Below are 23,735 nucleotides of genomic sequence, written 5' to 3' on the forward strand. Positions count from 1 at the left end.
ACCTCCAACCCCTTTTACCTCAGAACCCAGATAAACCCAAAGGGGTCACAGTCTCCTAGCAACCCCTGTGGGCTGCCTGGGCCCCTGTAGACACAGGATGGGGGCTGGAGATAGACCTGGGAAAAGAAGAGTGAGGTCCATCTGGGCAGGGGAGCCCAGGAACTTCCCCTAGCACATGACAACCCCTCTGTATATCGAATTAGATGACGTTGTCAAAGAGCTGCATGGAACGCATGATGTTCTCATCCTAGTAGAGAGAGAGGGAGACAGAAATATATTGAGAGAGTCAGAAGACAAAGAAGGAGATCACCATGGACATGCGATGGGACAAAGACATCAAAAGAGAGCAAGATAGGAGAAATGGAGCCAGCAATCAGATCCAGACAGGGAGAGACAGAAACTGGTGGGGGGACGGGAGGGTTGAGAAGCTTGTGTCCTGGTCCCACACTCTCTTCCCTCTTTTGCCCTTATCTAGGAAAAGGAGTTTAACCAACCCTGTACCTCCCCTTCAGGATCTCCTCTAGAGATGGTGGAGTCACACCATCCCAGGGAGTCTGAGAGTTTGAGGAGGGGGATCTTAGGGCTGTACCTTCTGGCAGGACTCAATGAACTCTTCAATGGTCACCACACCATCCTTGTTTCTGTCCATCTTCTGTAAGGATATGTAAGCAGGATCAGTGCCAAGATAGAGGCATGAGGATGAGGGGTAGGGAATGATATGGGTATAGAATGCCAGACCTACATCATGTCAACTCCCTCTCCATCCTAGACTTGGTGTTCCCTTATCCCTCCACATCTGGTCTCTTTTATACTGATCCAAGATACCTCAACATCCAATTCAATGCAGTCAGCACCCTCCCATGCCTGTCACCTAACCCTTTCACCTGGAAGAAGCTCTCCACATGTTCCCTTGGTGCCTCCTCTCGAAGGGCAGGATATGTATACTTGCCCATCATATCATAGATGGACTTCATGATGTCCAGCATTTCCTGGGGGAATAAAAAATTTAAAGCTCATCTTTAAGTCTTTCCTTCAGACCCCTTTGATGATACAGTGGGGCAGCGTCCTCCCTTGTACCTCTCTGCCCTTTTCCCATTAATAGTCTCCCTTCTGCCCCCCTCAGCCCTTTCATGCTTCCACATTTCTCTGGCATTTTTCATATTAATTCCTAACTTCCTAGTGGTCTCCCTCTTGGGCCTCTTACCTCCTTGGTGATGAAGCCATCCTTGTTGAGGTCATATAGGTTGAAGGCCCAATTAAGCCGATCATCTATGGTTCCTCGGAGAATCACCGACAGACCAGCCACAAAATCCTGGGGTGGGGTTAGGCAGAAAAAGTTCAGGAGTTCCCTTCTCTCCTCCACCCTGATTCTGCCCAGAGCTCTCTGAAGTTGGAGCCCTAGGAATATCCCTCTCACCTTACCTCGAAACTGACAGAACCATCATGATTGGTGTCAAAGGCATTGAAGAGGAAGGTGGCATAAGTGCTGGAATCTGGGGGGAGGGGTAACAAGGAATGTAAGCACAGTGGTGAACCTCATATTCTCCCTAAATCCTTCTGGAATCTGCTCCTCCAGAATTCCCGCAGAGAATGGCTTCCTCCAAATTCTCCTCCTTCCATCACCCCCCCCCACTCACCCCCCGTGAAAGTTCTCCCTTAAGCTTTCCAGTCACCTCAGGGTTCCTCCAAGATACCACTAGATCTCTCCAGCTTTCCTAACTCTCTCCAGATACCCACCTCAGAGTCCACAGAATGGCCTGCCATAAAGGGTGTATGGGTCTTTGAGGACGAGGGGGATGGGAAAGGGGACAGAAACCCACGTACCCACCCCTACCTACACCGGGAGGCAACTCCTAATCTAAAGGCTGCAGGCAGGGGATCCAGGGCCAACGTTCTCACCTCCCTGAGGGAAGAACTGGGAGTAAATCTGCTTGAAATTCTCTTCGTTAACGATGCCGCTGGGGCATTCCTGAGACAGAGAGCACAAAATTGAGGGCAGCCGGGAAGAGTGCAGGGCTCCATTCCCAATCCCTCAGCCTCACAAAATACCGAGGACTTCCGAAGGTCCCTCCCACTCCAGGTAGATAGAGAGGACCAAGATTCCCTGCTCAGCTGCCCCCTCTCAGTACCATCGGACCTCTGTCATCCATAACCGCTCAAATAGATACGCGAGGCTCAGGACCCTGTAGACCTCGCTCTAGTTTCTGAAGCCCCAGATCAAACCCAACCCCAACCCAATCTGTCCACCCCATCTCAGTAAGCATTCTATTTCTTGCCCATCAGACCCCGCCCCTAGCCCCGCCCACACTCACGTTCTTGAAGCCCCTGTATAGGACCTGCAACTCCTTTCGGGTGAACTTGGTCTGTTCCTGAAGCTGTTCCAGCCCCTCGGGCCGGTGACACACAGTGGACAATTCAAACTCATCCTCTACGCTATCTGCAGAGGTTGGGGGGACAGCGGCACCTCAGGTCCGGGGCTCCGAGGCATCCTCCCAATACCCTGCGAAGCCCCCTCCCCAAATCTTTCCTCTTCCTTACCACAAGGAATCTTCCCTTCTCTCACCAGAAAGTGCCCGAGTCCTAGAGATTGGTCTTTCTCCACATTCCCCACCCTGCCCCATAGGAAACAAAGGCATGGAGAGGAGGCTACAGCCCCCCACCCCAGTTAATTCACTGCCATCTCCTCCTCATCTCTTACCTCATCTTTGTTCCCATCCCTTTCCCTTTTCTTTTCCCTCTCTACCCCAGCACCATATTCATTTTCCTCACTACCAGCTCTCCCCCTACATCATCCCTAGCTCTCCTCCCTCATCCTCATTGTATCTATTCACACACCCCCAAATTCATCTCAAGCTCATCATGTGCAGAAATCATTATTGTCCTCACCTCCCACCTCCAAGCCTTTCCCTACTTTTCCCAATTTCTGTTGATGATACTACTCTCCTTCTAGTCCCCCAAGTTCCCAACCCCAGAGTAGATTCTTCACTCACCCTCTCCTTCTATATCCAATCAGTTGCCAAGTCTGGTCCTGTAGGGATTCCCCATTCTCCATCCCCATCTCCCCTATCCTCACCTCTACCCCTAGATTCATGTCTACCACTAGTAGACCATTAGTCTCTCCACCCTCACTGAACCGACAACTTTTTAAAACCAGAGCCCAATATCCCTTCCAGGCTCTCCACAAATCATTCCAACTTTAGATCCAAGCTTCCATTCCCTTGTATATGGATCCAGACCCTCAAAGTGAACCTTTCTCAGCCTTCCCTCCAACCATACCCCCTCCTCCATCCCCAGCCAGGATTGTGAGTCATCTAGGCCCTGAGAAATCTCCAGATGAGAAAAAAAAATTAAACACACTTAACACATATATAGAATTCAAAATACATGTTACACATAAGATAGGACACGTTGCCGACAGCACAGCACACAGACAGACACTACAAACAAGCCCCACAGACACTCCATCTGAGATAAATACCAACTAGAGAAACACAACATGTCATACCCTTTGCACGAGAGATAGGCAAACACTGAAATCTTTATGTTTTGGTACCTAGTACAGTGCTTGGCACATCATTCTATAAAAGCTTGTTAATGAATACACCAGGAACCACAGAAACATAGACACTCAGTTAACTAGCACAGGGCTTGGCTTAATAAATGCCTGTTGGTTGGTTGATTGATTTCCACTCTTACTACACTGCCTCCCCATATCCATCCTCCTGCAGCATTTGACACTATTGATCAGCCCTTCCTTATGAATACTTATCCCCCTCAGCCTCAGAGACAAGGCATCTTCCCATTGTTCCTCCTTTCTCTGGATCTATTCCTCATTTGTCTCCGTCCTTGGCTCTTCTTCTTGACCCTTGTTCCCTGAAGGTTTGGTATAGGCTCTCTTCCCTTTTTCACTCTACAATCTCCATTGGCAACCTTATTCACTTCTATAACTTTGACTCCCCTCTCTATGCAGGTGATCCCTAAATCTTTATCTCCAATCCTGACCCCTTTTGGAACCACAGATCTTTAAAGTTGAATTCAAATGTCATCTTGTCCAAGAAGCTTTCTTTGATCCCCGGTAATTAAAGTCCTTCCCCTATCTCTACCCATTATCTTACACAGCACTTCTCCAATGTACTTGTCACATATTACTTTGTACTGTAGGTATTAGTATATGTGCCATCTCTTTCTACTAGACTGTAGCACCTCAATAGTAGAGAGTAAGTTTTGTTTCAACACCTAATTCAAGACTTCATGCATAATAGTTGCTCAATTAATATTTGTTGGATTTAAGTTGAATCTGGATTAAATGCTGTAGCATGAGAGAGTTGGAAGGAAGAGGAATTGATTCTAGCTGGGGAGGTTAGAGATACTATCCTGGAGTGGGTGACATCTAGTCAGGCCTTCAAGAAGGAGAATGATTTCAATAAATGGGGAAGAGAGGCAACAAGTCTATTTTAGGGATGGAGAGGCTTCTGCATATGCACAAAAGTTGGAGAAGGCAGTCCTAGGTGGAAAGACTGTGTGGTACAATGTGAATGGCCCATAGAGTGAATGAAAGGGAGTGCTCAGCCCTCCATAGAGTAGGAAACTCCAGTCCAACCCCCTCTATGCTGTGAAAAAGGCAAAAAGGGTTAAGTTGGTGCCAAATTGTGTTATAGCTCCCCATCAGGTTATAAGCTAAAGGAGGACAGGGATTGTGTATTGTCTAATGGCCCCTAGTGTTGAGCTCAGTGCTCTGAAGGCAGCAGATGCTTAATATTTGTTGAATTGAACCAGACATATATATACATGAGGACATATGGAGAGGAACAGATACACAAAGAGGGAACATACACACATGTGACTGTAGTTGGCGTTGGGGAATACAGAAGTAAATGGAACATGGTCCCTTCCTTTAAGGAGCCAGTTAGACATTGATACAACATACCCAGAAGGACATATACACAAGGATTCAGCTACACAGGAACACACACACACACACACACAAACATGGATACTCACACAAATAACAGGGAATCAAGACTCAGAAAAAGGGAATTTTCTAGGCATACAAACCAGGAAACACAGCCAAAGAGGTGGACCACAAGGTTGCATTCAATATTAGTGACATAGGCCTGACACATGCAGCTCTAGATACTGCCCCCACACTTTGTTTCATCTCTCTTTTTACCCATCCTCAGCCACACTGACCACTGCCTGATACCAGGGTCTGGGTGAATGGAAGTGGGATGGGGGCAGTCAACCAAGGCAATGAGAAGGGCAGGGCAGGAATTGCCCATCTCTCCCCCAGATCCCCATCATTGATCTCCCCCGTACAGTCCAGCTGCCCACCCCACTCCCCAGGACAGAAGGAGAGGAGGGGGGCACTTGCTTTCGCTGACTGAGGGCAGGGCTTGGGGGCCACAGCACGGCAGCAGTTTGAGGAATCGCTGCTTCAGCGCTTTTTTAGTGGGCCTGGGTGGGTTCCCTGGGAAGAAAGAAGACCCCAAGGAAAGAAGGTTAACTCCCCCAGAACACACCAAGGTGGCCCAGCCCCACCTCCCTGCCTCACACAAAGACTCAGAGACTCACAAGCAGAGGGAGGGACTGAGGAAGACACTGGGATAGAAGGGAGAGGTCTAGGGGGGCTCAGGGATAAAGAGGAACTGTGGTGAAGATAAGGAGGCTGCAGGATACTTGAGGGTCATTCCAGGAAGAAGGGCTGGACTCAGGTGATTTCACTGCAGTCTAACATTAAATGAACGTCATGCAAATTGTATGCAAATATCATGCAAGCCGGCATATGTTATTTGAAGTCAACAGCTCAGGCATTTTTTTTTTTAATTAAGGGGCAGCAACTCCAAAGACAAAACTTCACAGAGTTGGAAAGGACCTTGGAGACCATCTAATTCAAACTCCTTATTTTGGAAGAGTAAGAGTGAGGAAGAAGGGGAAAGGGAAATATGATAATGGATGATGCAGTAGGGTGGGGAAGAATTTGGATAGGCTTTGCCCCTAAAGTTCCTTGGACTCTGAGAGGAAGGGGATGTGAATACCCCTCCAAAATTCTTTCTCCCATTTCATCATTTCCCTAGCATTCCCAGAAAGGATGGGATCACAGCAGGCACAGGGGCAACTTTTTCCACATGGAAGTATCCCACTGAGCTGTTTGCTATGAACACATAATATAGACAGACACGCAAACCCAGAAAGACATGCATTCATTCAACAACATTTATTAAGTGTGAAGCTATGAGCAAAGCACTATAGGCACAGGGAGATACAAAGGTGGCTAACACCTGGTCTCTGCTCTCAAGGAGCCAGGCATACATTGGTACAGAGTGATAGACACATGATGTTATATACACATAAACATATAATCACACACAATGACACAGTGAAACATGGTAACACAGAATGACAGACAATTAAAATGATACAAGATGCCGCACAGACATAGAGTGAGAGATACACAGTAGTACGTATACATGGACACCCAGACACTCAGAATAGCACTGATCATCTGAGCCCCCAGTTGGTCTTCATCATACACTGCTTTACAAAATCTGCTGTCTCTTTCCTGTATGAGCACTGGCTCCCTAACCAGACCAGGGATCCCTCCAGAGTAGAGACTTTAGTTTCTCCTTCTTCTCTTTCTCCTTGTGGTTCCACAAGGACTGGGGTGGGGTGGGGGTATAGAGGGAGGAAACAGGAGGAAGGAAGAGATACTCAGTGAATGTGTCTTGATAGTTCAGCTGCACAGGGATGCACGACTTTTGTTGCCTGAAATATGTGGTGATACACCTACAGTCACACACAGTCCCATAGACCAAGTCACAGTGACAGTTGAACATGCCTAAACAGTCATACCCACCCACACAAGTACAACACCCCCTCTATCCCATATCCCAAACACATATGTGCTCAAGTACACAGTTATACATAGACACTTAAGGACCAGGTCACAGTCACACAAAAAACAGAAGACTCATAAACACAGTCACATATAATCACACATCAAATCACAAAATAGTCACCTACTCCCACCGTCTCCTTATTCTTCAGGGATCAGACCAAGGTTTGATCCTATCTCTGTTTCCCCTGCCCCTGTCACTGTCCCCCAATGTCCCCCCCACCCCCAAGGGCAGAGGATCGATTGACTGGTCTGGCCTTCTGCCCAGGGCTCCATTAGCTGGGGCTCTGGTTTCCCCAACGCCAGATTGAGCCTGTGGTCTCCCTGCCGCCTTCCGGGAGTGGGGTGGGGGATGGGGGAGTAAGGAAGCAAGCCCTTAGGCTCTCTGTCACCTTATCCTTTCACATTAACTTATGGCCTCAGTTTTCTGTTCTTTTCTCTCTGAGAGTGGGTGTTTAGGTAGGAGAGAACTGAAGGATCTAGGAAGAGTGAAGGACCATCTCCAGCCTTTAGGATGCTTGGGTTTTCCTATCTTGGAGTTACACATCTCCTCAGCCAGCCCTGCCCACTTCATTAGAGCAATTTTTCTCCCCTGCTCTTCCTTTTTTTTTTTTTTTTAAATCTCTATCCTCATCACTGCTTTGGGCTCCCAGAGAGGCACAAAATTTGGTAGGGGGAGTCACCTCAGAAGCCACCTTCTTTATTCACTGCTTCCAGGTAATAAGGCCCTTGATTTCAGTCTAAATATTTAGGGTTTACGTAGATTTCTAAGGGTAAATATTGACCAATTTCCCTGTTTCAGTATTTTGCCCCAGTCCCCTCCACTTGAGTCTGTAAGTTCTCCTTTGTGTCTAGGTTTTATCCTTCCTGCTTCCATCCCATTTGCAGAAAAAGGGCAGGTGGGATAGGGCCGAACCCCAGGATGGAAGAGGGGCAAGGATTTTCATGAAGCGGGGGAGGACTTAATCTCAATCACTTCTCCCTTCCTCCTCAGAGCCACAAATGGGTTTGGGGAATTGATTTCCCATCTGTCTCATGCCTTAACCTTGACCATCCCTGCCTCTTAGGGAGATGAGGTGTCCTAGGTCTGGGAATGATGGAGGCTAGGTCAGCTCTACCATGAATTTCCCCCATGGAGATCAGGAGAGATTACAGGTTATCTAGAGCTGGAAGGAACCAAAGAAATCATCTAATCCAACTCCTTCCTTTCATTTTACAAATAAAGAAACTGAGGCACAGGGAGATTAAGTCACTTGCCCAAGAATAAGGTCACACAGGTAGTAAAAGTCAGAGGTCCTCCCTCTCTTTCCCTTATGAACCAGAGTTCAGAGCTTCTGCTTCCCTCCCTCCACCCATGTACTCAAATACCCCAAAGTCCATGGACATACAATTTACACAATTCACTGTCAAAGCCATGGAACACATGACTTGTGAGGTGCAAATACAATTACAACACATAATTACACTCACAGTTACACACATAGTCTCAGAAATCATACATACTAGACAAATACAATCACACTCAGTAATATATAGAAATAACACAATCTTGCCGATTCACTGGTCTCTGACACATCAGCCCTACTAAGGTTGGAATTGATTTCACCCCCCAGGAACTCCCTCATCATATCCCTTCTGTCCTGCAGCCTGAGCCCTGCTCCTCCCCAAACCTCCAGGGTATCCCAAATACTCTTCCTCATATACCCTCAAGCAGACCTTCCCCAAGAACTCCATACCACCTTCACCCCCCAGCTCATTCCTTGCCCCTAATAAGAGAGAAGGAAGGAGGTCTTTGGTTCATTGGTTGTGTTAACTAGTACAGGGCACAACCACCCAACTTCCCACCTCCCCATCCCCCAACCCATCTCACCCTCCTGGCTCCCATTTGGACTCCTGGGTTACCTTCCAAGGAGACAGGCTCAAAAAGGCCAAACTGCTCCAGGACCTTGACAAATAGGGCCAGGACCACAAGCACAGCCACCATTTCCAGCCCCTCTAGATTCATGGTGGGTGAAGTGGGGGCATGGCCCCCTTCCCTGAGCCCCCCAGCTGATACCCCCTGCTTTGCCTGCCCTTGTCTACCCCTTTCTCCTCTCTCTCTCCCTCTCCCTGTGCCTCACCCTCCCACTGGCTTCTCTCCCCTCCCTCCCTTCCTTCTTCCCTCCGCCTTCCCCATCCCCCGCCCCCCACCCCACCCCCCTCTCCTAGCCTCAGCCTGGGCCTCTTCCTCTGCCGGGGGAAGGCACTGTGGAATGGAGTGTTTTGGCCCAATCCAGTCAGCCAAGGGGAAGGTCAGTAAGTCAGCCCTTATCCCAGCCACTGTTCCCTTTTTTTAGCAAGTGGCAATGAGATGGTAGGGAAGGGTCTTAGATAAAGACAGAGAGATGATGACAGGGAGACAGATAAAGGGATGAGGGAGTCAGAGAGAGGATTGGGGACAAATGAGGGGTAGACACAGAGAGGGGGATACACAGGGGTACAGAGGAATAGGAAGCAGAGAAGATGGGAAATGGGGGGTGTGGGACAAAAGGTGGATTAAAGACAGACAGAAGAATGGGGGAGGCAGGCAGATGGGAATGAGAGCACTGAGAGGGCAGAGACAGAGAGGGAGACTGATGGGGGTACTGACCAAGACAGATGGGGAGACAGAGCAATGGGGAGAAAAAGAGGGGAATAGAGATAGAGCTGGAGACTGATGAATATAGTGGGGGCAATGGGAGGAGGGGCAGTAAGGATTAAGTGTGGATGGGAGTGGCTACTCTTTGCTGTCCTTTGATGGAGGGCAAAGCAGGGACAGATAAGAAGTAGAAAGGGAGGTAAGAGATAGATTACATTCTGCTATGTAAAAGTACTTGTATCTGAATATGTGACAGTGACTGTTGATATGTATGTGTATGTATAATACCTGCTATATATGTATCCTAGATATTGTATAGATGTAAATATAAATAGAAAATATGCATATGTCTGTATAGACAGGTTTTTGTCTATAAGTGCCTTTGGGAATATGGGGAAAGAGGATATGTATGTTTGTGTAGATGGGGGAAAAGGGGCAGTTCCCTGATAGAGGTGGTGATGATGGGGCTAGTTCAAGGACCTTTGGATCTGCTAATTATCCTGATTATACCTGTCTCCTCTTAGGCCTCAGTTTCACCCTGGATAGCAAAAGAAAGGCATCATTTCCCGCCTAGCTGTCTCTTTGGCTACAGCAATCAATGCTGCTGATAGCCTGAGAGTAGACTGGTGGGATCATTGGGGGCTCCTCTCCTAGACACTGTCTCCCTAGACCTGCTCTGTGCCCTAAACCTGGGGAAAGACCTGAGTGAGCAGAGTCTTGTGGGGGGCAGTTATGTCTAGCAGTGACCACAGTGTCTGGATCCCCAGGGCCTCTCTGATCCCAGCTAATGAGCTAAATAAAGAAATCTGAGCCCGCCAGGATCATACCCCAATGGTTTCCTTTGCCATTTCAAGAAATAGTTTTTCTGATGTCCCCTTTCCCTCATATGTATGTAGTCGGGGTCATTAGAGAGAAGGTATTTTCATGGGGGAAGGGAGGAGAGACATTATAAGCCCCCAAAATAATGTAATTCATGAGATTTAGCATTGGGCCATGGCTTGAGGGTTTTAGCAAGTTTAGGATATGGCCCCTATCAAGCCTTTGCCCTGGAAACATGACTTAGGGGGCCTACCCCAGTTTCTTCTTCACAGTAGTGTCATGGTGCTGGGGAGAGCTAGGGGGCCTGGTTAAAGACTGTATCCTTTACTGGATCTCCCTGTGTGGGCTTACAGGGCCAGGGTCTCTATACTATGGGAGTTGAACAGGACCTGATGAGTGAATGATAAGTACAGGAGTGGTAAAGAAGCATTAGGCAGTTGTAACTCTTTCTATCCTGCTCTTGTGGTTTAACTGGGGGGTGGGGGATTATTGAGGACTGGTAAAGGGCGGGGTATGGAATGAATATCCAAACTTTCTGCCCAAAGGGCTGAAGCTCCAGGTGTTGTAGTTTTGCACCAAAACCACTGGGGGTCACCCTCTTCCAACACAAGAGATTCCAGTCCTCAAATCCATTATCTCATAGATGGAAGGAGTGTATGTGTGGTGGTAGTTCCCATCTCCTCATTTCCCCACTTTGCCTCCTTTCTCCCACTTTTGAGGGGAAATTATATTTCAGACTGAATCAGTGGGAGACCAGAGTTACAAACATCCATGACAGACTGTGCTACCCAGTCTACCAGCCAGGGAGAGCTGGTTACCATCTCAGTCTGGCATTAGAGGCCATCCATAACCTGCTAGTATTTAGCCTTCCACTTATGCACTGAATGACAGAATCTCAGAGTTGGAAAGGATCTGAGAGGTTACCCAGGTCAACCCATACCTGAATAAGAATTCATTATAATAATAAGTAATTTTATACAGGACATAAAAGTTTGTAAAGCATCACATCTACATCATCCAATTTCATACTAACAACCTTATGAGGAAGTATCAAAAGCATCTCTACTCCCGTTTTACAGATGGTGAAAACTGAGACTTGGAGAAATAGTCACAGGCTTAGCCTGGTCACAAAATTGCTAGTGTCAGAGAAGGGATTCAAATCTAGATCTTTTCTGACTGCAGATCTGGGGCTCCTTTTACTATATCATGCTAGCTTTTTACAGACTCAGCAAATGGCCGTCAGGTATGAAGAGGAAGCCATTATTCCAGGGTGGGCCTTTCCACTTTGGGATAACTGTGGTTGTTTAGGCAGTCTTTCCTTATGTGAATGATCTAAATCTACCCCTTGATAATTTTCTATTCTTACTAGTTTTGCCCTCTGGAACCAGTCCAGTAGCATGGGCCTAGCCAGTTTTCCATGGGACAGTCTTTCAAAAAGATATCAAGTTCTCTTGCCTTTTCTTTATTTCCAGTTTCTTCAAATGATTGCTATATAGCTTTATTGTCCTCTTCTGAATAGTCCTTGGCTTATCATTGTCCTTCCTAAATTATGCTGTCAAAAATTGAACGTAGTCTTGTAGAGGTGGTCTGACTAACTCATGGTACAGTGGGATTGTAAGCTCCCTAGGCCTATGTCCAATGCCTCTCTTAATGCAGCCTGAGACCTTATTGCCTTTTTGGATTGTTATTATACAGTTGATTTTTTTCAGCTTGTAGTGCTTCCTAAAAGCTCAAGGTCTTTTTCAGATGAACTTCTGGCCAGGCACAACTTTCTATGACCCCACCTCGCACTTGTGCAATTGATTTCTCTGAATCTGTAGAATGTAAAATAGGAGAACAAGGATTCTTAACCTTTCTTGTGTCAAGAACCTCTTTGGCTTCTTGTTGAAGGCTACAGGCCCCTTTTCAGTGTTTATAAATGCATAAAATAAATAGGATCACAAAGAAAACCAATTACATTGAAATATAGTTGTTAATATGTATATATGTGCATGTATACACACATACATATGTGAATATGATAAATATGTATATGTACGTATGTATAACGAGAGAGAAAGACAGAGGGAGAGAGACAGAGAGAGAGAGAGAGAGAGAGAGAGAGAGAGAGAGAGAGAGAGAGATTTTCCTAAAGTCTAATGTCGTGGAAGACCTTCAGCACATTTGGGCAAATTCTTTAGGGAGGACTTATGAGAAGGCATGGTCAAGAATCATACTGGATGCCTGTATGGGCTGTGATCAGTACCATGGCATGGCGGATTCACGTTAAAGAGGCCTCAGATCCATTGAAATACTAAGATGAATTCCATAACTCAGGAGTTGTGCTAATTCTGATGTCATGTCCCATTAGGTTCCATTCTGGGTGCTATATTTTAAGAAGGACATCGATTAGCTGAAGAGCATACAGAGAAGGGTGATCAAGACAGAGGGAGGGTAGGTCTCAATACCACCTCAAGTGAAGGATGTCAGTGTCTGAGGGCAGGGATTTTCATTTTTGTTTTTGTGTCCTCTATGGCATATAGTAGATTATGGGGGTAGAGTATGTTTCGCTAGAAGAAGAAGAAGATAATTGTCTCCTGTCTTTTTTGGGGAAAGCAATCGGGGTTAAGTGACTTGCCCAGGGTCACATAGCTAATAAATGTCAAGCTTTTTGACTCCAGAGCTGGTGCTTTGTCCACAGGGTCACTTAGCTACCCTGATAATTAATCAGCTCAACTGAGTTGCTCAAAGACCATTATCTCCTTAGAGGGAGCTAGGTGGCACAGTGGATAGTGCTTTGAACTTGGAATCAAGAAGAAATGAGTCTGAATCAGGCCTCAGATACTAGCTGTGTAATTCTTAGTTTCTTCATCTGTAAATAAGGATATCTCCTAGTGTTGTGAGAATTAAAGAGATGATATTTTAAAGTACTTTGCAAACCTTAAAGTAATATATAAATGCTAGTTATTATTAGACCAAATAGCTGTATTATGGAATCAGTGCCATAAGAGAGATCCAAACCAAAGTCCTGTTACTTCAGAAGAGGGAGAGATCATTTTCAGCTTGGGGGAACAGGAACAATACCCATAATCAAAATGATGATAACAATGTTTGTTGAACATTCAACAAATAAACCCTTAAGTTTGTATCCCTACTCATAGTTCACAAACCTTTTCACCTATATCATGAAATTCAGCCTTCATAGCAAACCTGTGAAGCAGGAGGACAGGAACTATTATCCTCATTTTACTAATGAGAAAACTAAGGCCCAGGGAGGTGATGTGATTTGCTTATCATCATACAGCAAGTACCTGAAAATACTCTTCATCACACTAGGGTTCTAATCATTTTTCTTGAACTTAATTGAATTACATATGGGACTTGGGGTTGCTTAATGTTTTAGGCTTATCTGCCTTCACCATATTCCCCCTCCTTTTCCCTTATGGCTACCAGGCACCTGCAGCTCACCTCCCACCATTCTCCTCCCTAATCTCTGTCATCTAGACACACTAGAGTGCCCTGGGCACAGATTCCATAATGCTTCTACCTCCTCTAGTAATTTCATGTTGTTTCAGCCCTGGATCAGTCTTTATCTTTCACTGCCTATTCCTTCCATGGGATCCTCTGGTACCCTCATTCCATTCTTTCAGAATTAGAAGGGATTAATTGACTGTCCCACCCAAACTTTACCACCCCCCCCCCAAATAAAGAGTTTCCCTTGACCTGTCTTGCCCACCAAGCTCTTAGCCTTTTTTCTCCTGTCTCTCATTGCCAAACATCTAGAAAGAATGCACTCATTTCTTCTGCCTCACTACCTACTCACACCACAACCACTTGCAATCTAGCTTACTTCCTCATTCTGCTGAAACTCCTCTCTTCAAGGTCATTAATGATGTTACTGATAGATCCAGTGGCCTTTTTCCCATTCTCATCTTTTTTTACCTGTCTGTGGCATTTGTACATTGTAGATCACCCCCTTTCCTCCCTTGCTTTCTGAAACACTGAATTTCCCCTTCTCTCTGTCTCTTTTGGGGCTCATCTCCCTTTCATCCTTTAAATATGGGTTTTTTTTAAGGTCTGGTCTCTCAGACCCATTTCTCTTTCCTCTCTATAGTCTTTCATCTAATGCCCTTTCATGGCTTACAACCTCTATGCAAATAATTGCCAATATTTTTTTCCACCCTCAACTTCTCCCCATTGATATTTCCTATTCCCTGCTAGATATCTCCACCTAGATAATGATAATAGTGGTAGTAGTAGTAATTAACATTTATATATAGCACTTACTATGTATCAGATACTGATACTGTGCTAATCACTTTACAAATATTATCTCATTTGGTCCTCACAAAAATCCTGGAAGGTAGGTCCTATTATTATCCCATTTTACAGATGAGGAAACTGAGGCAAACAGAGACTAAGCAATTTGCTCAGGATCACATACTTAGTAAATGTCTTAAGTCAGATTTCAGCTCCATTTTGTCTGACTCCAGGCCCAGCACTCTGTTCTCTACCACCAAACTGCGCCTAGATGTCCTGATGGCACTTGAAACTCAATATGGCTCAAATTGAACTTTTCATTTCCCACCAAAACCTCCCTTTCCTCCTAGCTTTTTTATTTCTGCTATTGGTGCCACCATCTTCCCAGTCTCCTTAGGCTTGTAACCTTGGAGTCATATATATTTTCTCTCATCTCCCATACCATACATACAATCAATTCCCAATTCCTCTGCAATATATATATTTACATCTGGCTCCTACTATCTCCTTCCACTACAATCCTAGTATTACGGATTTCAAGTTGGAAGGGATCTTTGAGGTTACTAAGCCTAATTCTTTCATTTTAGAGGTGGGGAGAATAGTATATTAATTATCTATCCTTCTTAGTTTTTGTTACACCTGAACATTAGAAAAACATGTCTTTCTTCATCCCCATCACTGATAAGAATGAACAGGACAAGACCATGGAAATGGCCTCGAGGAGAACACCTTTAAAAATCTCAGTCACCCAGGTTCAAGGACCTCAATCCTTTTGACCTTCCTAAAGACTCTTCTAGTTGTCTCTTAACTGGTTATTTTGCTTCCAGTATTTCTTCTCCATTGTTGGTCAACTGGTTGTCATTGGTGCTGTTGTCATGGTTATCATTGTCATCATCATTACCATTACTGTCACTATCACCATTCTCATTATTAATCACAGCTAAAATTTATATAGTTTTAAGATCTTCAGAGCTCTTATGAATATTATCTTATTGTTATAGAATAAATGTCTTTCCTCATGCTGTCCCCCATTCTTAAAATAGATTTCCTCCTAATTTCCATCTGTTGAAATCTCTACCTTCCTTCAAGGCCCAATTTAGAAGCCACCTCCTCTATGAAACCTTCCTGACCTTCTTTCATTCCTTCCTTCCTTCCCAGTTAGAAGTGAGCTCTTCCACCTCAGAAATCTTGTAGCACATTATCTGCTTTGCCTCTATAATGTTCTACTTTGTATCCTATTTACTTGTCTATTATCACAACTGCCAATACCTGTCATGGACTGCAGGCTCCTTGAGGTAGCCACCATGTTTCTGGGTCCCAGTCAAATGGTGGGTTAATCTTATATTCTCAGTTTCATTTTCAGCTTTTCCCCTGCCCACCTGTCAAGGAATTTGTCTTCTTTTCTTGGGTCCACAAATTCATCCAATTCAACCATCTACCCCATAAATTTTGCCACCTTCCACTAATCTCTTTTCTCCCCAAATGGATAGTGCTGTTAAAGATTGGAAAAACATGGCCCTCTCCTTATGATAGTAAATTCATAGAGCAGTGGATAAATGACTAGATTTGGAGTGAGAAAGACCTGGGTTTAAATCTGTATTAGCTGTGTGACCTCAACCAAGCCACTTAACTTCTCTGAGCTTCAGTTTACTCATCTAAACCAATGAAGGGTTTAGATTCAAAGACCAGTAATGTCTCTTCCAGCTCCCAATTTATGATACAAATGATGATCCGATGATCTATTCAGGACAACTTGTCATTTGTCCTGCCACTGGGCATGTAGTCACCCAGCCCTGCTTTCCACTTCTTGCTTTGGAAACAGTAATCACATCAATGCTGTCACTGCTTCTGGAAAGGACATGACAGTTGACAATCCTGTGTGTGTGTGTGGGGGTCATACTTCACCTTTGTATGTGTATCCTCAGTCCTCTCTAGGCTACACTCTGAACTTCCTCTACCATATCTCCCCATTATACTTCCCCTCACCTCTCAGGGCCCTTTTATGTCTATCTTCCCTTATTAGAATGTAGGTTCTTTGAGGGCAGAGATTGTTGTTCTTTCTACTTGTATTGTATTGTATTCTCCATGCTTATGACAGTGCCTGCCATATAGCAAGTACTTAATAAGTTCTTATTGACTGACCCAAGATCTATTAAGTAGGCACTTAATAAATGCTTCTTACGCTCATTCAGTTTTTCAAATAGCACCCAGCATAGAACTAGCCACATAGTAGGAATCATTAAAAGAAAAAACACCCATATAGAAAAGTAGATTGAAGTTGTGAGGGGGATGATTGTTATTTTTACTTTATGAAAAGTATTTTTGATTATGGGAAATACAGACATGACTCCTTGAAAGATGTAACAACTGAGACTTTGACAAACCTATGCTTACTAAAATAAGGTAAGGCATAGAAAAACCAGGGGAACAGACATAGGTTCACCAAAGGTGTGTGTTATTGACATGGAGGATGTCCAAATTAAAGAAAAATTTCTTGTACGTGGTAAGGTTTTCCAGTCACTCCTATTGGTAGATGGCATTGTACTAAGGGCATCAAGCCCTAAAACACTGGAGAGACTTTTAAGTGAGATCCATAATAACTCTAATGAAGTTGCTAAACCATCCATACAAAGAAAACAAAGTGGAGGAAGAATGTCTATTGTTCCTGCTATGAGAGTTATGCAGATCTTGGACAGATCCTGTTACTAGGAACTGTTTCTAGAAATGAGCAGAAGAATGGGACTACAGCAGTTCTTTGAACCAAGGTTGTTCTAGTGGTGTTATATGACTGCAAATCATGATATTCTACCTTTCCTGAGGAAAAGAGGTAGAGGATTGACCAAAAGGCAACAAAAAGTAAGTTAGTAGGTGTGAGCAGGCTATAACACATTACAAGTAAAAGATTGTGAGGAAGAAGCAACATTAATCACCCAAGAAATATAAGGAATATAAGACTGCAGGGGGAAAATCTGGCAAGGGACAACAATGAAGAACACACACCTCTACTCTGTGGGTGTGTATGGTTTGGAGTCAGAGGGCCCAGGTTTGTTTCCCAGCTCTCTTTGCAAACATAGGTTTGCTCCCCAAATCTGTTGTTATCTATGTGACCTTGGGCATGTCACTTCTACTCTGAGGTCTATTTCAGTTCTAAATCTATAATCCTATGAAATAGAGGGAACCATTTCTCCCTCCCCCTATGGAGGCTTAATAGGACATCATGGGTAAGAGTTATATAGGATTGGGAAGCACTGATAGGTTGATATGCTTTGTTGAATGAATGAATGACTGAATAAATGAAATATAAATCATTTATTGAGCAACAATTATTAAGCATCCCCACTGGGGATACAAGTACAAAAGTTTGATAGTACTTGCCTTCAAGAATACATTTAAATAGGGTAGACAATATATGTGGGGGAGGGTGGCAAAGGAAGGGAGTTTTAGTCTGGGGAAAGATAAGAATGGTAAGTAGAGCCATAGGGCAATCTACTGTCACAACCTTTCCAGTAACAATGGTAGCATTGATTTGATTTCTGTTCGATAAGTAAGAGCAAGGGGTGGAAAGACAAAGGGTCCAAATGTAGCAGCAGATGGTTTTGGTTTCTTGGTGGATGGCTGGATGGGATATGAAGCTTGATCTAGAGCCAGTTACATATTTTAGGTTAGGGGAATTATGATTCCTTCACCCTCTGATCAGAACCAGCTCAGCTATAGGGATGACACACATCAATGAGATCCAAGATTCATTAGAGTGTTGGGGGTATAAACCTTAGTGAAAAGATTTGGGATAAGTGATCCAATTGGGTCTTGGGGTACCTAAATGAGTTATCAAATAAAGTAATTTTTTTTAAAGGGAAAGGTAGGTCAAATAAGTTTGAGAATCTCTGGGTTAGATTATCAGGTGAGTTCGGGACCTATCAATTATTTATGCCTTCAGATGAGCTAAGACCAAGAGACATATCTCAGATATGGAAGTGATAATTTTATAGGTGGGCTTATAGGGAGAAAACGTTTTTAAAATAAGTTTTTAAAAATTTAACAGACATTTACTAAATGCTTAGTATGTACAAGGTTCCAGGGATACAAAGATTAAAAACAGTGACAGAAATAAAGATAGGTAAAAGATGGATAAAACTAGCCTTATTTTCTGATGATATGATGGTTTATAGCAGCATTTTACTTAGAAAAGCTCGAGGAAGCATAAAGATACTGAGACAATAGCTTTAGCAAAGTTGTAGGCTACAAAATAAACCCTCAAAAACCCAACATATCTAATAATAATAATATTCAGGAGGTAAAAATAGAAAAGGAAATCTCATTAAAAACAAATGCTAAATGCACAAAATTCTTGGGGATCAACCTACCAAAGTACACAAAATTCTTGTATAGGTTCAATTACAAAGTGACCCTTAAAAAAAACACAACACTTTAAATAGCTGAAGGAATATTCAATGTCCCTGGTTAGACTGTGCCAATATAATAAGAAAGATAATTCTACCAAAGTTAATTTATAGTTTTAATGCTATACCAGTCAAATTATCAAATGCATACATTGTAGAATTTGATAGAATAATAACAGAATTCATTTGAAAAAATAAGAGATCTAGAATATCAAGGAAAATAGAAGAGGTAGCAATGAAGGGGGAATAGCACTTCTAGTCATCAAACAATCTGGTAGTGGTTAAAAAATAAGGTAGATCAATGGAACAGACTAAACAAGAGAGAATTAGAAACAAGGGAACTCATTAATCCAGGTTCAATGAACTGGAAAATATAAATTACTTAGGAAAGAATCCCCTTGGAGTTCTTGGAAAACTGGAAAGTGTTCTGGCAGGAATCAGGCTTAGAACAATACCTTATACCATATTCTACAATACATTCTAAATGGAAATGTGACCCTAGTATTAGAGATCATACTATTTTTAAAAATGAGAAGCAGACCATATACTGCTCACAGTTATGAATAGAAGATTATTATTATTATTATTTTGCTTTTTGGGGCAGGGACTGCAGGGCATTTGGGGTTAAGTGACTTGCACAAGGTCACACAGCTAGTAAGTGTTAAGTGTCTGAGGCTGGATTTGAACTCAGATCCTCCTGACTTCAGGGCTGGTGCTCTATTCACTCCACCACCTAGCTACCCCTAGAAGATTATTCTTATTCAAACAAGGGATAAAAGCAATTACAGAAGATAACTTTGATTACATGAAACTGAAAAGCTTCTGCACAAATAAAATTAATGTACTAGGCTAAGAAAGGAAGCAGTTAGATGGGAAGAAAAAAAAAACCTTTGTATCAAATTTCTCTGAGAAGTGTTTGTTATCTAAGATATATAAGCAATTAACATACATATATAATAACTAAAAGTCATTTCCCCATAGACAAGTGGTCAAAAGATTTGAACCAGCAGTTCTCAAAGGATTTGTAAACTATCAACCACCACATGAAAGAATGCTCCAAATAACTAATGATAAGCAAAATGAAAATCAAAACAACCTTGAGATTTCACCTCATACCCTGTAAATTGACAAAGATGACAAAATATAGGAATAGTCAGGGCGTGTGGGAGGATAAACACATTATTGTATTGTTGGTGGAGAAGTTGTAAATCCAGTACAACTATTTTGGAAAGGAAGTTGGAATTATGCAAATAAAGGTACTAAAATTTCCATGATCTTTGACTCAAGGATTCCATTACTAGCTATATAGCTCAAGGTGACCATTGATAAGAAGAAAGTGCCCATATACACTACCAAAATATTTATAGCAGCATTTTTTTTTGTGATAGCAAAAAATTTGTGAGCTCAGCTCATTTCTCTGTACTATTTTGAGATTTCTCTGGCTGACTTCTTTACCATGCCCCAGGAAGCTCATTAGTGAGATAAACTCATCATCCTGTAAGATTTCATCTGCCTTAGTGCTATTCTACCTTATTACTCCTCTCTGCCTCTCTGGAGGGTGGGGCCATAAATTCCAAACTTCCATTTGTGCAGAGAACTAAGCTCAGACATTTCCTCATTTTTCATCTTGCTCCACTTTGAGACTTTTTAGACTAACTTCTCAATTTCTCTCCCCTGTCCCCATTCTACTTCCCCTATCCCTGCTTTTTTTTTTCCCAGTTTCCTTTTATGTGTCTTCCCCCATTAGATGGTAAGCTCCTAGAGGGCAAGGATGGCCTTTGATTTATTTGTTTGTTCGTTCATGCATTCATTCATTCATTTAATTAATTAATTGTGTGTGTGTGTGTGTGTTTATGTGTGTGTGTGTCACTATCATTTAGTACAGTGCCTGGAACACAGGAACTTAATAAATATTCACTATTAACCATCATTTGGGGAATGGCTAAACAAATCACAAATCATGGTAAGTTAATATAATAGCATATTACTGTGCTGTAAGAAATGACAAGTGTGATGAATATTGAGAATCAAGGAAAAACCTGTATGAACTAATGCAGAGTGAAGTAAGCAAGTCAAGAAAATAATATATACATTGACTACACCAAAAAATGAATGTTGTAAAATTATAAGAAATAAGCATGGCTTGAAAGAAGAGATATGAGGAAGTCTACAAGTGTTGGACATTGCACAAATGTTCATACTTTTTTGATGTATTGATCAGTTATGTTGATTTTTTACTCTTTTTCTTTTCTTGAAAAATACTGTTTGTTATATGGAATGGCTCTCTGAGATGGGGCCTGAGAGGGATGCTGGGGGAAATTATGGTTATGTAAAAAGAAACTCAAAAGAAATAAATAAAAACTTATTTTTTAAAAACAATAGCACAGTCCTTAACCTCATGAGACTTTCAGTCTTCTATAATTTGGTGTTAGAGGGATATGATGTAACAATAATTAATAATGATAATAATCTAATATTTATGTAGTACTTTAAGTTTTTATATAATTTTCCTTACAACCCAATAAGGAAGGCAATATGAGAATAATCCTCTTTCAGATAAGGAAACTGAATCTCAGAGTGACTTGTTAGTAGTCACAACATTAATAACTGTTGGAGTCAGAATTTGACATCAGGTTTCTTGACTCTAAATCCAGTGTTCTTTGTAGAAAGTCTTGGGATAAAAATGGTGCCACTGTTAAGGTCACTTGACCCTACACCTTCTCCCTGTAGACTAGGCATAAATATCCTCTTACAAACATACTTCCCCAACAGATGGAAACAGATGTAACAACTACCTGGTGAATGTATATAGTAAAAAAAAGTATATAATATTAAATGTATATATATAAAGTATGTAATATAAATGCATATAAATGGGGGCAGCTAGGTGGCACAGTAAATAGAGGACCAGCCCTGGAGTCAGGAGGACCTGAGCTCAAATCCGACCTCAGACACTTAACACTTACTAGCTGTGTGACCTTGGGCAAGTCACTTGATCCCAATTGTCTTGCCTTTCCCCTTCCAAAAAGACAAACATAAAAAAAAATTTTAAATGCACATAAATGTATATAATGAAAAAAGAAAAGAAAATACAGCAAAACAGAGAAAAAAAGATCAGAGCCAAAAGTAGGATTTCAAAGAGCTAAAGACATCTCCAGGAGGGCACAGGAGATGATACCCCTAAATTCCAGGGGCTTTCAGTTACCTCCAATATCAAATATAAAATCCTCCATTTAGCTTTTAAAGTTCCTTACATAGGGCAGCTGGGTGGCATAATGAATAGAGCACCGGCTCTGGAGTCAGGAGGACCTGAGTTCAAATCCAACCTTAGACACTTGAAGTTACTAGCTGTGTGACCTTGGGCAAGTCACTTAACCCCAATTGCCATATCTTACCTCCTCCAAAAAATAAATAAAATAAAGCCCTTTACACTGGCTTCTCCTTACCTCTCTGTTCTTTTCATGCCTTACTCCTTTCTACATTTTCTATGAGCCAATGACACTGGCCTCCTTATGTTTCTCAAATGAGGCACTACTACACTGCTCCATTCCAAGCATTTTCCCGGGATATCTCCCATGCCTGGAATGCTCTCCCTCCTTATCTCTACCTGGCTTCCTTCCAAGTCCTAGTTAAACTCTCATTTTCTAAAAGAATTCTTTCCTCATATCTCAGTGTTCGTGCCTTTCCTCTATTAATTATCTTCAGCTCATCTTGCATGTTGTCTACCCCAATAGATTGTGCTCCTTGAGGGCAGGGACTGGTTGTTGTTTTACCCCTTTGTGTTTCCCCAGAGCTTAGCACACAGTAAGTGTTTAATAAATACTTATTGATGTGAGTAACTTAGCCCTTCTCAGCAATACAGTGATCCAAGACAATTCCGAAGGACTCATGATGAAAAATGCTATCCACCTCCAGAGAAGGAACTGAGTCTGAATGTGAATTGGAGCACACTTAAAAAAAACAAACCCAAACTTTCATTATGTTTCTTGGTTGGTTTTTTTTTTTCTGGTCTGTGTTTTCTTTCATAACATGGCTAATATGGAAATATATGTTGCATGACTGCTCATATGTAGTCTACAATAAATTGCTTTGCCTTCTCATGGAGGGGGAAAGGGAAGGAGGGAGAGAATTTGGACCTCAAAATTTTAAAAAACTAATGTTAAAATTGTTTTTGCATGTAATTGGAAAAAATAAAATATAAAAAAGGGCTTGTTGACTTGACAACTTGGTAGGTCTGAGCAGAACAGCCTGAAACCTAGCATATGAATCTTGGAAAATAAGTAAGGGATGTGCTTTCTTTACCCAAGGACAGGACCCACAGGGGCCAGGGGGGCTGCAGAGCAGCCTAGAGTCAGAGAAGATAACCTGGAGTCTACACTGATAGGACTGGAAATACAGTTCTAGCGTGGCAGAGTATCCCACCAGACCTAGTGGTGGTGCCAGCCCCAAGCCACCTTGGGACCAGAAGTGTGAGCTTGGTCCAATATCCAACCTAGAGGATGGCAAGGAGGAATAAGGCTGGAGTAAAGAACTGGATGTGTATTTGTTCTACCCCCACCCAAATCTGCCGCAGTCAAGTCCATCTGAAGACATTTATTCATTAGTCTGGGGCCTCACATATGCAAGGCACAGTGCTGGACATTGGCTATGTCAAGTTACATATCACAAAGTCCTTGCTCTCAAGGAGCTCAGAAATCTAAGAGGGGCAAAAGTTACGTCATCAAAAGCTATGAAACAAAGGACAATGAAATAATAGTAATAACATCAA

The 23,735-nt window shown here is 42.8% G+C and overlaps 1 protein-coding gene across 3 annotated transcripts in view; it reads right to left on the reverse strand.

Annotated features, from left to right (window-relative positions):
- Positions 1-6: 6 nt before the first annotated feature.
- KCNIP2 (potassium voltage-gated channel interacting protein 2) overlaps positions 7-23,735 on the reverse strand; it is a 35,565-nt gene continuing 11,836 nt past the window's right edge. For 2 of the 3 annotated variants that reach the window (XM_069098786.1, XM_069098784.1), the window contains exons 2-8: positions 2,313-2,437; positions 1,900-1,969; positions 1,423-1,493; positions 1,205-1,312; positions 885-989; positions 590-652; positions 7-247 (exon numbers count right to left, since the gene is read on the reverse strand). In XM_069098786.1, coding sequence (XP_068954887.1) covers positions 200-247; positions 590-652; positions 885-989; positions 1,205-1,312; positions 1,423-1,493; positions 1,900-1,969; positions 2,313-2,437 — 590 coding nt within the window. In that variant the 3' untranslated portion in view covers positions 7-199. Of the gene's footprint in view, positions 248-589; positions 653-884; positions 990-1,204; positions 1,313-1,422; positions 1,494-1,899; positions 1,970-2,312; positions 2,438-8,794; positions 9,020-23,735 lie in introns of those variants that run through there. The other variant, XM_069098785.1, reaches the window with a different exon arrangement.

Source organism: Petaurus breviceps, unplaced genomic scaffold (assembly GCF_028583685.1).
Source record: "Petaurus breviceps papuanus isolate PSGF00001 unplaced genomic scaffold, PetGlider_PUasm1.0 37, whole genome shotgun sequence".
NCBI lineage: Eukaryota > Metazoa > Chordata > Mammalia > Diprotodontia > Petauridae > Petaurus > Petaurus breviceps.